The sequence below is a fragment of the Solea senegalensis genome, linkage group LG8 (assembly GCF_019176455.1).
Source record: "Solea senegalensis isolate Sse05_10M linkage group LG8, IFAPA_SoseM_1, whole genome shotgun sequence".
Taxonomy (NCBI): Eukaryota; Metazoa; Chordata; class Actinopteri; order Pleuronectiformes; family Soleidae; genus Solea; species Solea senegalensis.
In genome coordinates this window covers 1,894,670-1,910,541 of record NC_058028.1, presented here as the reverse complement: position 1 = coordinate 1,910,541, position 15,872 = coordinate 1,894,670, and the positions used below count along the sequence as shown (strand labels likewise).

General features: G+C 42.3%; 1 protein-coding gene across 1 annotated transcript; it reads left to right on the top strand.

The window, feature by feature from the left end:
- The first annotated feature begins 10,837 nt into the window (after nt 1–10,837).
- On the top strand, nt 10,838–15,217 carry LOC122773135 (hormonally up-regulated neu tumor-associated kinase homolog A-like). The gene is made up of 2 exons (XM_044031543.1): nt 10,838–11,569; nt 14,893–15,217. The coding sequence occupies exons 1-2, from the start codon at nt 11,336–11,338 to the stop codon at nt 15,187–15,189; spliced, it is 531 nt and encodes a 176-aa protein (XP_043887478.1). The 5' UTR covers nt 10,838–11,335; the 3' UTR covers nt 15,190–15,217.
- The last annotated feature ends 655 nt before the right edge of the window (nt 15,218–15,872 follow it).

Below are 15,872 nucleotides of genomic sequence, written 5' to 3'. Positions count from 1 at the left end.
TCACATGTTTGAGTAAGTAAGTAATTCTCCACGAAATGAATGTAAGTCGATGTAGTGTGTGTGTGTGTGTTTTCACTCAAAAAGAGCTTTATCTAAGAGTTTAAATCCAGTTAAACTTTATTTCTATATTGAATTTGTGCATATGAAAACAGGAGAGACAGAAAAACTGACCTAAAGGTCTGAAATTTTGATGCTTTTTCTATTTATTTTATTGTCTTTATCCATGTTTTATTCCTTACCCAGTGAACTTTTGCAGTGTTTAAATGAGTCACATCAAATTAGGACCAGATCCACTCCAGAACAGTGGTAAGTTTAACTCTTTTTATTATTTAAGTAGCAGTTAAAGAGTTTAGTATACTCTTATACTAAATATATATTTTTAAAAATAACAATTTAAGCATTAGAGAAATCAAAATCAAAACTGATAACACCCCCTTATTCCAGAGTTTATGTGGTTCTAATCCAGATTGGTGTTAAATCAAAGTGTTGCTTTAACACTGTCCATTTTTTTGCCAATGTCAATGATTCACACATCAAAAACAATGTTCACGTCTGTTATACTTTGTGGAATATTTAGCATTTTCTTTTCATTTCAATTTCATTTACTTTTCCAGCGCAGGTCGAACTCTCAGCGTTCCCAACTGACTTTTCTGAAGAAACACACACCGAGTTTAGTTTTTGTATAGTTTTTAATGACTTAGAAACTAGTTTATTATCTTCTTACAACTTTAGAGAGCAGGTGCATTTCACCAGAGAGTTCCCTCACTAGGAGGGTGTACACAGAGCGAATAATACTGCCCTCTACAGGTCAAACTTCTTTACACGCACTCATGTTTACTGGTGCTGTCTTTGAAACTTTGCAGGAAAAGGTGGAATATTTCAGAAAAGTATGATTTTATAGTAATGCTGACTCAGCATTCCTTACTCATTCAAAACATAAAAAAATGGTCTAAGGAAACTATAATTACCCAAATAACTAAGGATCTACAACGCAATGGACACTAAATAAATCAACATATCTCTGTCAAAACTCATCAGATTTAAATCAAATCTGGAATTTACGTGGTACAGCTTCCCGGCAATTTAAATGTAACGTGGTTCAGTCCCGTTGAACAAGTTCAGATGTGTATATCTAACAACGATAATAATAATAATGATATCAGGATGTCATGTTTATGTAAAATGGTAATAACTATAATCAGGTAAAGTTCTATACAGATCCAGAAAGTTCTTCTGGATCCAGTGGATCAGAAAGTAAACTATCACTTTCAGATGCTGGTTTGTAAAAACACAGTTGCCTTTAAGATGGGGTATGAGTTAAGATAAGGGTTGTGATAAGGCTTTCATTTGAGGGTAAAAGTTTCCGGAATCCACGTCTGTCCTCACAACTATAGAAACACGTGTGTGTGTGTATGATTGAACAGATATCGACAGCTGTAACCACGACAACGGGCAGGTCAGTCATACTTTTGACATTAGTCATATTGTGGAGTCCATTACGCTGGCAGCAGCTCTTTGAAGTGGTTCAGCCTGGAATTACTTTTAAAACAAATCTGGACCAAATCATTAGATAAAGTTTCTGATAATAAAACCACTTTAATCATACAGAGAGAAAAAAAGAAGAAGCAGGAACTCCCAGATTGTTTCACCACAATCTCCACATGATGGGGCTATTCTGTTCTTATTTTGTGTTTTTAAAGGTCCGGTGTATAGAATTAAGCAGATATTAAAGTTTGTTTTTTTGAAGATTATTTTACTTATTTTATATATTTACTGAACTCCTTATGAAGGAACATCCTCCTGAACTTGAATTTTCACCTCACTGTACTCCACTGATGTTGTTCGCTCATTGTGTGAATTGTTGAGTAAGCAAATAAAATTGAATTTAATTCATTTTCAATCATAGACATGCTGCGATTGAAGATTTTTGTGGTTTTTGTACACCACTGTGTGGGTGTACAAAAAAAGGGGTATTGCTAACAATGGCTAACCTGAGATACAGTTTTTTTCCCCACTTCCAACTTCCAGGTTCTGATATAAATGGAACGCAGGACCTCAGTGGGGTCAGCTCTACAGTGGTGGCCATTTTGGACCGCCGTGTTTTACGGCTGCCCACAAAGGACCAACTTGTCATGTTTTAAAACGTTTAAAGGTCACTGAAGACGACGCAGGTTCAACAACAACACGCTTGGATGACGAGAAGAGTGAGGTGAGAGACATTCACCTGCAACACTAACCCTAAACACTGGGCTCTGCAACATTTAGAATGAAAATAGACATTTTTTTTCCTTAATCTGGATCTCTAGCCGCAAAAAAACTTATAATTTATACATGATAATATCATGTATAAAGTTTTTTTTTTATACATACACTATATTTAAAGAACAGCAAAAAGAAGACTGTTGACATTTCACTGCTCTTTATACCCATACCTCTTTATAAAGTGTAGAAAAAATTATTTCATGTACATAGTTCATGCTTGAGAAAAGGTGGATCCAAAGATGGACAGGACATAGACGTCGGATGTAAAGCACAAAATATCGAAACACTTTTGTCTATGCCTTTATCTCATCAAAAAGCCAAGGAGCCACATGAGGCTCTGGAGCCGCAGGTTGCAAACCCCTGCTCTAACATGACATAGTTAGTTTTACACACTGCCCCTTTAAACTGGTGTGAGAATCATCATGGCACCACCAACGTTAGTGTGAGGTCAAAAGCAATAATTATCTCTGTATTTACAACTGTATTTACCTAAGTACCTAACTACACCGACTGATATTACTCGACCTCATTAAGGACCAGGTTTTGGTCTCCTCTCCATGAGGACTACTGGTCCTGACAAGGTCAGTGTTTATGGCAGACAAAATGTCCTAAAGAGGTCACAAATACAAGAAAAGCACACACATTGTGTGCGTGCACAGCAGTGAGTGAGGACACTTTAAATTATAATCTACTCCCTAATCCAATCACAACTAAATACCTAACCCTTAACTTAACCCCAAGTCTAACCCTACAACCAGGTTTTAACCCTCAAAAATCTTATTTTAAGTTGTGAGGACCAGACTAAATGTCTTCATTAACATATATTTAAATCACAAACACACACAGGTATTCTTCTCTGCATTGACTAAACAAAAAGCTTTATCGCTAACCTTAACCATAACCAGTTAATAACAAACCCTAACTTTATCTTAACCGTGATTCTCAGCAATGAGGTTCTGCCTCACCAGGACCAGGTTTTGGTCTCCTTGAGGACTATGGATACAAGAACACACACACATTCTTGTACAAAACTCTTAGTGAGGACATAATGCATTCCCTCGTCACTCAACCTAACCTTAACTATCACAAATAATTAACCCTTACCTCAAATCTAACCCTTAAACCAAGTCTTTTAAATTAAGTGAGGACCAGACAAAATGTCCATGTGCAGCTCATCTTCTCAGGACTCTGCGTTGACTTCCACTAAGTTGGACCCACTTAACAAATCCCTTAACTTAATCTAACTACAGTTCAAATCGTAGTTGTAAACTTGAACCTGAAACAGTTCCTCAGAAGTTAGTTTTTGCCTCAGTAGGACCAGGTTTTGGTCTAGGACTACTGGTCCTAACAAGGTACATTTTTACAAGAATACACACTCACACACTCAGTGTCTCTCCCTGGTGGTCTTCTCCCCATAAAAAAAAAATTAAAAAATTGTGAGGACCAGACAAAATGTCTCTTTATACTTGTCACGGTCCTCACAAAGATACACACACAAGAATACACACACATTCTCACATAGCGTTTTTACTGAGGACACTCACGGACATTATACATTCCCTCATGACTTACCTTAACCATAACTATCACAACCAAATGCCTAACCCCAACCCTTGAACCAGGTCTTGTTGAAATGTCCCGTCTCTTTATAGCTCATGCATGTCACGGTCCTCACAAAGATACACATACAAGAACAGTTACCTGTTCTGCATGTTTTCCTCTTCTGTAACGTGAGGGGAAAAACACTGATTTATGAATTGTGATATTGGTCCTAAAAGTGAGCTCTAGCAGCAGCAGCATGATTCATGTGGACGATGTCTTCTGGGACTGTCTTCTGCCAACAGGTCTGTCTGTCTGTCTGTCTGTCTGTCTGGGAAAAAGCATGAAGGTGAAGAGAGGAGAACATGATCCAAGCGAGCGAAAGAGCAAAAGTTCACTCTGTGCGTGTTTTTATTTGATTACCGTGAAAAAAACAATATAAAGATAATAGAATGGAGAGAGATGGATTTCTTTATTGCCCATGAGGCGTGAGGGGCTGGGGGAGGGGGGGTAAACTGCGAGTTCTGGACAGTTTTGTGGTATCACTCCATTTGTTTCCTGTTTTTTCCTCCTTGTGTTGGTGTACTGTATTAAGTCAAGGGCACTGTGATGTGTTGAACACATCTTGTTGAGGCTAAGAGGAGGGGAACAGCGGTTCACGCTGAGGAGACGAGGAATTTAATCCTCCCATGATGGAGAATGTTCTTAAAGCTGCAGTACGTCACTTCAGGCGGCGTTCGCTGACGTTGTTGTTGTTCTGAGCGCTCTGTGTGCGTTGGTTCTTCACAAACAGAAACGTTGTGACGTTGTGTGTTTGTTTGCTCCGTCAGACAGACCTGTCAGACCTGACAGGTCTGACATGAGGGAGCGTTTGTGTGTATACAGCAGGAGAGCAGGGAGACGAGAATCCCATCAAATGGTCAGATTTTTTCAACAGTAGTATTCACTTCTGACACTTCTTTGTGTTTACAAGGGTCAGATTTGATAACGCGAAGATTTCCGGGTGTCAAAGGTCCCTTCAGACCATTTTTCTTTTTCATACAAATGCACTAATTCAATTTTCATTGTCACAATTATCATCAACACTGTCATCAAATCTGAGCCACACAGGAGTGAAAAATAATTAAAAAAAAATGTTCACATCTGGAGTCAAATAACATAACAGGAGGTGAATTCATGAATAATAACATTATTACAGGCTTTTGTATTCAGATATCTAAAAACAGTGAGACTTTTATTTTGTTGGTTAGTGAACTGAAATTAGTCAAATCATATCCCCCCACAAAGTTTTTAAATCCTTGGAAATCCATATTTCCAAGGATTCCAATCCATATAACGGGCGCCTTTTAATGATGTCGCCCACTTTACAGCTTTTGCTTTAATGACGCGTTCCATTTACATCGGAAGTCAAAGGATGTTCCGAGTTCACCATGTTCCATTTGAGGAGTTGGAGGGGGGGGGGAAGGGCATGCAAACGTATCTTGGGCGATAACGCTGTACAAAAACAGCAGCATATTCACTGGTACAAATTACAAAAAGAACAGTACTACTATGTGTACGACTGATTTACAGTGAAACTAATTCCACAGAAGCAATATTAACGGTGAAATAGCAGTTGGTCAGAGTAGGAAATTTGACTTCAGAAACACAGAAGCCACCATTAATTACATCACAGACAAAAACAACTACAGCTAAGCGCTAGCTGTTAGCAAATGTAGCTTCTATTCCCTGTCTCTCTACCATCCGGTACAAATGCAAACTAACAGTAGAAGTAGCAGAGTTTGTATGAGTGGCAGCCATCTTACGTACTCCGGCTTTCCAAGTTGGAAATCTGACGGGAGAACTCAAAATACGTCCGATAACTATTCATTAGCATTTGCTGCCAAAAAAAACATACATTCATTTACATGCACTTCAAATATTCAGTAACGTGTGCACAAATTCCGACAACTATTCATCACGAAATGCAGGGAAACGAAACGAGACGATCTTAATGAAAATAATAACTAAGTCATTTGTTATTGTTTTGTTTGAGAGACACCTAGTGGCAGAAATGACATACTGTACATTCATGTTAACAAGCTTCACAAATCTACTTAGTCAGATTAATACATTAATTAACATTATATAAACATAGTGAGGGGTTTACTTGTAACAGACATTTGTTAACATTTTAAATGGTTTAAAAGTTTTAAAGTAACACAAATTCCGAGAACTATTCATCACTATTTGCTGCCGCAAAACGCAGCGAAACAAAACGAGATGATCTCATTGAGAACTTTAACGTTATTTGTTTACATGTATTAAAAACTCTGGTTACAGTTGGATTAATACATTAATTCAGGTTTTTTTTTTAAAACATTCTAAACTTATTGAGAGGTTTGAATGTAACAGACCTTTGTTTACATTTAAATTCAGTGACACATGCAATATTCCTCACTCTTTGCTGCTGCAAAACGCAGCGAAACGAAATGAGAGAGAACTTTAACTTAAGTTGTTTGTTCTTGTTTTGTTTGAGAGACACCTAGTGGCAGAAATGACGTACTGTACATTCATGTTTACGGTTTAACTGTAACAGACATTTGTTTACGTTTAAATGTATGCGTCGCTTCCCGTTTTAAATGCAAACATGACATCTTTTCTTCCTCTGTGTGTGAAACAGATAACCGTGAAGTGTGTGTTTGGCACGAGTCAACGCCGCGGACGACAGCGACGACGTGAGCGACGCTGGTGACTCGGCGCTGTTTGCATGAGGAATGTGTTGTGGTTCCCAGTTCACTGCCACCACACTCTGCTCTGGCTCCCACTGAAGATATAATGGCTGAGAGAGTTTTCCGTTGGATGTGGATTTAAAAAAAAAATGAGAGAGAGGAAGAGGGAAGAGAGGAGGAGGAGGGGGGTTAAGGGAGTGAGTGATAAGGGAAGAGCCAGTTGATGTTCAGCATGAATAAAACCAGAAGTGGGAGGAAGAAGTCAAAGGAATGCAAATGAGGGGATTCACAGAATTTAGAAATTAAAATAAAAGTTAGTGGACGAGGAGAGAGAGAGAGAGAGAGTGAGAATGGAGGAGTGTGAGAGTCAATGTGTGTGTGAGAGAGAGGGAGACTGGCGTTTATGGATTGCAGATGTGGCGCTGTGGGGTTTTGGCAGGGGCCATACGTGTGTGTGTGTGTGTGTGTGTGTGTGTGTGCGCGTGTGCGCGCACCGGCTGGGTGGCACCGGGGTGAGAGGGAGGTCAGTGCACCGCAGCACACAGCCAATAAAACACACACACACACACACACACAGAGAAAAGGTCTCAGATACAAAGTAACCATGAGTGTGAGCAGATCACACTTTCAGGTTCACGTGCACGTACACATACACACACAAACACACACACACACACAGAGGCTAATGTATAAAACAGGTCACAGTTGACAAAGGTGATGCACTTGCTTTAAGTCTCATCTGACGAAGACAAAACATCTGTTTACTAAACCTGTGTCATCATGACGACTGCTCGCCTAACCTCACTTTATGTCTAATTTACAGGAGTTTTATTTGTGTGAAAGATACAAGATCCTGACTGAGGAAGGAAGGAAGGAAGGAAGGAAGGAAGAAGAAGAATGAAATATAGGAAGAAAGAGGAGGAAGTGGGAGGAAGGTAGAAGAATGAAAGGAAGGAAGGAAGGAAAAAAGACAAGTGGAAGGAAGGAAGAAAGAACAAAGGAAAGACAAGAGGAAGAAAGGAAAGAAGGAAGAACAAAAGAATTGAGGAAGGAAGGAACTTTGTAAATATAAACTACTGTGATTCTTTCTGGTCTGTGGAGGCCACCGTAGTTCCCTGATGCTCTTGTGAAAGTTGAGTAGTGAGTGGACAATCTGCTTTCTCACCCCTAGATGTCACTAATTATCACCAGTGGAACTATTATAGAAAGTATATTTTCTGTTCTGATTGTGTCACGACATTTTTTTATTAATGAGTGAAACTTTTACAGGTTTTGTCGGTAAAAACCTGTGAGGAACATCTTGTTCTCTCTCTCTGCAGATGTAGATGTTGCCTCCTGACTGAGGTCAGCGCTGTTTTTCCTTCTCCTTTTTGTCGTGTCCTCCTTTTCCTTTTCTTCTTTCGCCCCTTTTTTCTCCCCCATTAGCCTGGTCCTGACTCCCTGGTTCCTGGTTCCCGGCCAACACCAGCGTCCCAGGAGGAACTGGAGATGGAGATGGAGGAGATGGAGGAGAGGGGGCAGCAAAGAGGAGTGACTCCAAAACCACAGCTGCAGCAGCAGCAGCACCTCCTTTCCTCTCCTTTTTTCCTTTCCTGTCTCCTCTACTCTTGCCTGGCACACTCCCCAGCTCTGCCGTTAATCAGAGAAGAACCGTGTGTGTGTGTGTGTGTGTGTGTGTGTGTGGTATCGCACAACAAAGCAGGAGAGTTCACCCAGAGAACAAAAGCTGGAGGGAGAGAAGGTTGACAGACACGGAGCCTGGTGAGCAGATTGAAGCTGCCAGTGAAACAGATGATGATCTGCAGAACGTTTTTTTTTTTTTAGCATCTCTGGAAGAAACCAGAAAATCTGCATGTTTGTGTGTGTATGTGTCACACGGGCACAGTTCCACAGACCTGTTAAAAAAAGTCTTAATTCTGATTGTTCACAATCAATAACACATAAAAAATGACACATAATCCCATAAATCTGGCATTCCAATGTCTTCTAAATGCCACAATGACACAATAATCCAGAGAGATGTATTTTCTTTGGAGGTTTTTGTAAAGAATTTGGCAAATTTGCGATGATCAGTGTTTTGTATTTTCACAGAACAGAGATCAGATTAAATGGCCGTGTGGTGACATTTTGCAGGAATTGTCACGAGAGTCCACCCAGAACATCAACAACAAACTTCTGAGAGGAAACCAAGAGGAAATGTGATCATGAACTTTGAACTGTGGAGGTCAGCATTGCACATCTTAGTGTACAGCCTTCTGGATTTTAGTGGAAGGAGAAGAAGAACGAGGAAGGAGGAGGAGCCTGGTTGCAGGTGATGTCTGTGAACTTCTGGTTTCAGAAACTTCTTGGTTGCGGGTCTTCTCATCCTCTCATCTCCACGGTCCCATCCTTTCGTGTGTCCTCGTCCTTGTTCCTTCTAGGTTCTTCCTCTCTACTGCGTTGAAGATTTCATGTTTTTCCTTGGGGTTTCTTCAGGAGAGTAAAGCATCTGAAAATTTCTCGGAGGAAGAATTGAACCTGTTTGGGGTTCTTTGTAGCGGTTCTTCTCACCTCCTCAATCCAGTCCTTGTTCTTGATCCTTCTGGGTTCTTCCTCTCTCTCAAAGCTTTTATTGACTTAAGAAACTGATTGGTTTTTGGGGTTGAGAAGAGTCATTGCCTCACTGTTGGGGCAGTTTTGGCGTTGAGAAGTCGTCATTTTGGCAGAGGGGCAGTTTTGGTGTTTCTTCATGGAACTATATTTTGGGAATATCAGCAAGCAGGAATTTTGGAGATAATTGTGAGAATTCAAAATATCCATGCCTGTTAATATAACATAGTCGCATTACACAAAATAACTCTAATTCATCAAAATATAGAACGAAGGAGAAAAACAGTGGCTGTGAGTTCAAGGTGACAAAGAATACATGTCTAGACATGTGGGACTGGCTGTTCTCCTACAACCTCAAACACTGTTACTGGTGTTAATGCTGTGGCTGTTGAGTGTATGTTCATGCAGTGTAGTAGAAGCCCAATAGATGGTGGTATACTTACACTTTTTGGTTTCATGCCTGGCTGTTTGGTCAAGTGCCTAAAAAGCAATGTTTCTATGTGTATTGAATGTGAAGGTGTAGCTCCTCTTCCTCTCCCTCCTCCTCCCTCCAGGAATCCTCATTAAGAGTGAGCACCTGTGTGTAATTAAACGTGATGATAGTACACACTCAAATAACAACAACAACAATAAAAAAGCTTTATTTCCTTTAATTATTCAGTCAGGTGAAATATAGGATAAATGAATGTGTCTCAACGTGCTGCCCCTCCCTGCAGGTGACCTCCTTTGAGTGATGAACACCATGTTAATTAGGCCAGTGATCACCTCCAGCAGGAGCAGGAGGGAGGAGCGTTCCTTTGTGTGTGCTGTTGGAGCTGGTGTACAAGTTTAAAACCGCTGGCACAACTCCAAGTTTGGCAACAACCCATGAGCAGGCTTACACAACGCCAACCAAATGTCAACACTTAACCGTCTTGTGATCTTGCTAGGTGGCAAGTTATGGCAGGGTGAATCTATACAGAAAGGCATATATACTGTTGTTATAAACGTATCATAGGTGCAAAGTTGGCAGGTTTCTACTGGGAAATGAAGGAGGAGATTAAAGACAAAACAAACAAATAAATATAAAAGAAAAAACTATATCTATTTAAATAAAACATTCTGCCTCACCCTATATATTTGAGTTTCTATACACAACCTGCATTTTGATGGGTTGTTTATATCCCAAAGCACTTTGTAACAGTGTTTTGAAAGAGCCATACCAATAAAGTTTATTATGATTATGATTATTAGTCAGATTGAGAATGGTTGCTTGTATTTTCTTGTTTATGCCTCATGGTGCATGCATGATGTGTCTATGAAGTCATCTGATTTCAAGATGAGTCAATATGAGATAAGACACTGGCAACATGTATGTGTCAATGGAAATGTTTACATGTTATGGAGAGAGAAAACCTTTGTGCTGCCTGATGTAAACAACGCATGGTTTAAATGCATTTGGATCCTTTTACGCACGAGTCGACCCTTGTTCGACTGAAGAAAATCCCATCCAGACGCACAGCAATGAAGGACAAATAAATAAATAAATATATGTAGTGATGGCGTTGCTGTGTCTCAGCTCCGGCTGCTAATGTGTTCTTTGTTCTTGGTCGTGTACAGTGTGAGTGCGTCGTGCGTATCTGTGTGGGGCAGCAGCGGAGTCGGGAGGAGTTGTCGCCCTTGTTCTCACCGTGCGCTCCGCCCGCCCGCGCTGATTGGATTGAAAATCAACCCCCGACTACCACCACGATGTCAGGCAGCGGGGCTGTGTGTGCGTGTGTGTGTTTTTCCTTCACACTCACACAGTCAAAGAAACGCCCACTCTGATGACCGGGAAAGTCGCTTCAAACTGAAGAGAACACGCTGCCTGCGCACAGACTCATCAGGACGCGCTCATGTCTGGAGACGGATCATCCAACCTACCTCTGTTGTTGTTGTTTTTATGTACGAAGACAGTCTGTCAGGTGTTACCTCGCCATGATTGGAGGTGTCATTTGTGTGCGTGTCATTTCAATCTAAGCTGATTCACTCCACAAGACTTCCCTGGAAACTGCTGAGTGCGCGCACCAGATTCTTTTGGATGAACAGGTGGCGCAAGCTCCGCTTCCCTTAATTTGTCATTAGGGACGAGACGCAGGTTAACGCACTTGACGTTAAGCGTTTAATACCTGCCTTGAAAGGTGGGAGAGAACAGAGCAGCCTGCCTCTTTTTTTTTATCCTTTGTTAAAAGGAGTCACCGGGCAGAGGAGCTGCGATGCCAGTTGCGGACAGCGACATGGTCGTGGACAGCAGCCACGAGCAGGGCAAAACCCCGAGCTGTGGCGGGGACGAGAGCATCCTCCCGGCCTCACTGTGCAGTCCTGCGGCGGACATCCTCAAGAGCTTTTACCACACCAAGCGGGTCGGGAACTATCTGATCGGCAGGAAACTGGGAGAGGGATCGTTCGCCAAAGTTCGAGAAGGTCTCCATGCGATGACCGGGGAGAAGGTGAGCTGACTGACCGTGAAGGCAACACGGTTCTGTGGTGTAGAAATGTCATGTGTGTGTTTGTGTGTGTTGGAAGTCATGCGTAATGTGTTTTTATTTCTCATGGCAGTATAATAATAGCATGGCATAATAATTAATTATGGGAAACTAAACTTTTAAAAGAAAAAAAAAAGTTGGGTTACATACAGTCAAACTGGTTACATTTAAAAATAATTTGTGTGGCATTTGGAAGGAGCTCTTATTTCACTGCAGTGCCAGCTGTCACTTGGCTCACGTCTGCATGGCAATTTGTTTTATGTTTTTTTCTTCTGTTGCGTGATCATACATTCTACATTTCTTTTTGTTGTTGTTGTTGTTGTTTTTTCTAACATGTCAGTCAAAGGTGTTATCGGTTAATCAGCTCTGAGCTGAGAAAGTGATCAGCTCTGGTTTGCACTGAGAACCTTTGGTTAATGAGCTCAGGAGGCAGCAGCAGCAGCAGCTGCTGGAGAACTCAGCCTCATGCTCAGCAGGGCTTGTTTTACCAGCTCAGCCTCACTGACAACACGGAATAGTGTGTGCGTTTTTGGGGGAGAGACAAAGAGAGTTCATCTCAACCTCCTGCATCCAACACATGTTGCAGACTGACTAAGCGATGCTTTGTCTGCCGATGCTGGTGACCTCACTTCTGTGTGCATGGGCGCGCAAGCCCGTGATAGGTGCACCGAGGTAAAGTGGCCTGGCCTATGAGGGAGCAGGGCTGCTACTTACATATGAAATCATGTCGTTGATAAATGGGCTTTCTGGCCTCATTACCATTCCACCAACACCACATTGGGGGCTTTGATATGGGCAACAACCACTGGCCACTGGTTGCCTTTGTCTCCTTTAGGCTGTTTTGAGGGAACAGCCAGCACATTTGCATATTGGATAAACAAGTGCTGCCCTTGTTCCTTTATGTTCCTACCTGTGACCCCATGTACTGCATATTTGTGCGTATTAATACACATTATATATCACATGATGATATTCACATGAACCATAATATTAAAATGAACCCCACCTCCATGCTGCGAGGATAGAAGAGAGCACTCCTGCTTTTCACCTCATCATCCCTCCTTCCTCTGCTCTCTTTGTTGAGGATGATGCAAACGCTGGCAATCGCCGAAACCCTCCCCTCTCTTTACTCTCTCATTCAGAGGAAAACAGGGACACAGTCAGTGGCGATGGCCGGGTAGGGAGCGGAGGGGCAGTGAGTTTATTCAAGGAGGCACAAGGGTGGTCAGTCAGAGAGAGGAGGAGGAGGAGGAGGGGGGGGAGAAGATACCGAAGGATTCCCAGATAAATGATCAGCATCACTAGAAAGTCAGCAGGGATGAGAAGGGCGTGTGTGTGTTTAAAAGGCATGGGGGGGAGGTTTGAAAGTGAGGAGAGGTGAGAGATGGTGCTGTCGTGGTCAGGGGGCGGGCGAGGACACATGCATGTGTTTTGATGTCTGTAACCCACTTTCCTCCCTCCACCTCCCCATTTTCTGTCTGAGGGCGGTTGAAAAACAACTGAATCCCCCAGAAGCCCCCTGGCTGGCTGGGTGCACCCCTCCCCCCCCACCTCTCCCCTCCTGTCTCCTTATATACTGTAGATCAGCCTACTGTAAATACAGTGCCCCCACCCCCCCACATACATACACCACCTCCCCCTCTCTACTGCTTGGCGTAAACATGGGTCATCTATTATTCTATTATGTTGGCTCTGTGAACACACACACACACACACACACACACACAGGTTGGCAGAGCTATTCTTCTGAGGACGCTCAGCCCAAACAAAGCCTTATCACTGACCTAAACCATAACCAGTTCACGTCTAACCCTAAGCTTGACCTAACTTAAATTCAAATCTTAGTCCTAAACTTAACCAGTTCCTCAGAGATGAGGTTCTGCCTCATCAGGACCAGGTTTTGGACTACTGGTCCTGAAAAGGTCAGTGTTTATGCCATAAAGATGCAACAGATACAAGTAATCATACACTCTAGGAATATAATCAATATCACAATAAGACTGAGTGCAATATCCAAATGAAAGACACTTAAGGCAGTTATTTGATGATGATAGAATTTGTGACAAAACAGGATTATGTTTATTTTGTTTGTTTAGAGAGATTCAGATTTGTGATTCTGTGAAAATGAAAGGCAAGATGCGAAAAGCCAGCAAATACGTGTTAAAGTTATGGCCATGTGCAATAGTAATGTAATTTAATTTAATCAGTGGAAAGTACCAAACATGTCTCGCGGTGGTGGTCTGAAACCCAGGTCACGTATCGCGCCGCCACTAAAACACAAACGCACGTTCGGCCGGCTTTAATTAGAAGTCGTAAAAAGGTTTTCAGAGGAGAATGAATTATAAAAGATGAAAGGACCAAAGCAAACTGACAGACGCACTGAAGGACAAAAGGAAGAAAGGACACACACTCGCATACACATAAACGCAACCACTTCAGGCCTCGCCGTGCCATTAAATGGATATGGTGATTAGTTTCACTGGTCATGCCTTTCCATGTCTCTCGACTCTCCTTGAGATGATTTGCTGTGTGTGGTGGCCGTGTTCTTGAACTCCAGTCTAGACAGGGGACAAGGAGACGCGGGCGACGGATGAAATAAGAGTATAATATTGACTGGAACAAGCTACGGACAGAAGGCAAAGTGTTTTTGTCATTCAGGTAAAGGACACATCTGTCGCTTTTATGAGGAGAGTCATGAGAGAGACAAGGACAAAGGACAAAAAGACGTCCAGAACACAATAAAGACATAAAAAGTTAATATGTCTGCTTGGAAATCAGTTTTCCTCAATTAGTTGAATCAGTTTGAGAGGACGAGTTATTCTGCCCCAGCTTTGGGTCCACATTTGTCACCTCCTCATGTGTGTTTAGCTGCGACTCAGCTCTGTGGCAAATGGGGGAATATTAACTCTCCATTTGGTGTTGGCGCCTCCAGAACAGAGAGGGTAACATTTGCTTTTCCACCCTAGTTTATAATGGTTCAGTAACCTCTGCAACACACACACACACACACAAATATACACCTCCCCCAGCAGTGTCGATGCCCTGTAACGCCTCAGTTGCCCCACATTGGCAGCAGCTGCGAGGGAGAGGTCAGAGTCGTGTTATATTCCCTGCAATGGAGACTGGAGTCCCTCATCACCTGTTACACTACAACCTACATTGCTCTAGTGCTGTATTCTCATGGGAATTATCCACAATATCATATAACACCACGTTGCAGAGTGCAAACTATCTCGAAACCATCTCACCTCGCCTCTCTCCCCCCTCCTGTGTCCTCTGTCCTCCAGGTGGCAGTGAAGGTGATTGACAAGCGGAAGGCCAAGAAGGACTCGTACGTGACCAAGAACCTGCGCAGGGAGGGCCACATCCAGCAGATGATCCGCCACCCCAACATCACGCAGCTCCTCGACATCCTGGAGACGGAGAACAGCTACTACCTGGTGATGGAGCTGTGTCCCGGCGGCAACCTCATGAACCGCATCTACGACAAGAAGCGCCTGGACGAGAGGGAGACGCAGAAGTACATCCGGCAGCTGGTGCTGGCCGTTGAGCATCTGCACAGGGCGGGCGTGGTGCACAGGTGAATAAGGAAGTAACAGAAGAGTGGAAAAAGAAGCATAAACAGGGGGCGTGTCATCCGTACCTCACAGAGCTTTGTGTGGTTCATGCTGAGTTTAAGATCTCTGAGTCAGACATGATCCTCTTTCTCAAAAGTGTAGGCTAAGTCCTTATTGTGCACATTACTGTTAATCCACATAAACAAACCTGATAACTGCAAAAGACATGATGTGAGTCAGTGTTTCCTGAACTTTATTTATGGGAAGATAAACCAATTTACATCCAGACTCTGGGAAGGACCGTGTTGAAGTTATCTTTAACCAAAAGTCAATCACGCCAGTTTATTTCTTTCACAAATAAAGTTAAAAAGAAATACAGAATAAATTCCACATATAAATTCCCAAGCTTTTTTTCCCACTTAGAGCCTGGGAACTTACATTTCCATCACACTGAGATGGACGAGGTAAATATCTGTGAAACAGGATTTTACGTTGATTTAAAGGAACACAATAGATCCAGAAAATCAGCCAGTGTGACCCACATTAGGAGGGTTATGTGTGTCTGAGGGGAGGGGGGGGTTCCCATAGACCTCTCCTGTGTCTGCTTTGTATGAAGACGGCTTAGATAAGACTAATCTATCTCATGTAAACACTGACATTGTGCAGGCACTGATTACAGTATCTGTTGTCTCTTTTTTGGCCTTACAGAG

Bases quoted from the DNA above. Each gene is read 5' to 3' on its own strand.
- LOC122773135 (XM_044031543.1), top strand. From the start codon at position 11,336: ATGCCAGTTGCGGACAGCGACATGGTCGTGGACAGCAGCCACGAGCAG. The intron at 11,570-14,892 runs GTGAGCTGACTG...TCTGTCCTCCAG, and splicing joins ATGCGATGACCGGGGAGAAG to GTGGCAGTGAAGGTGATTGA.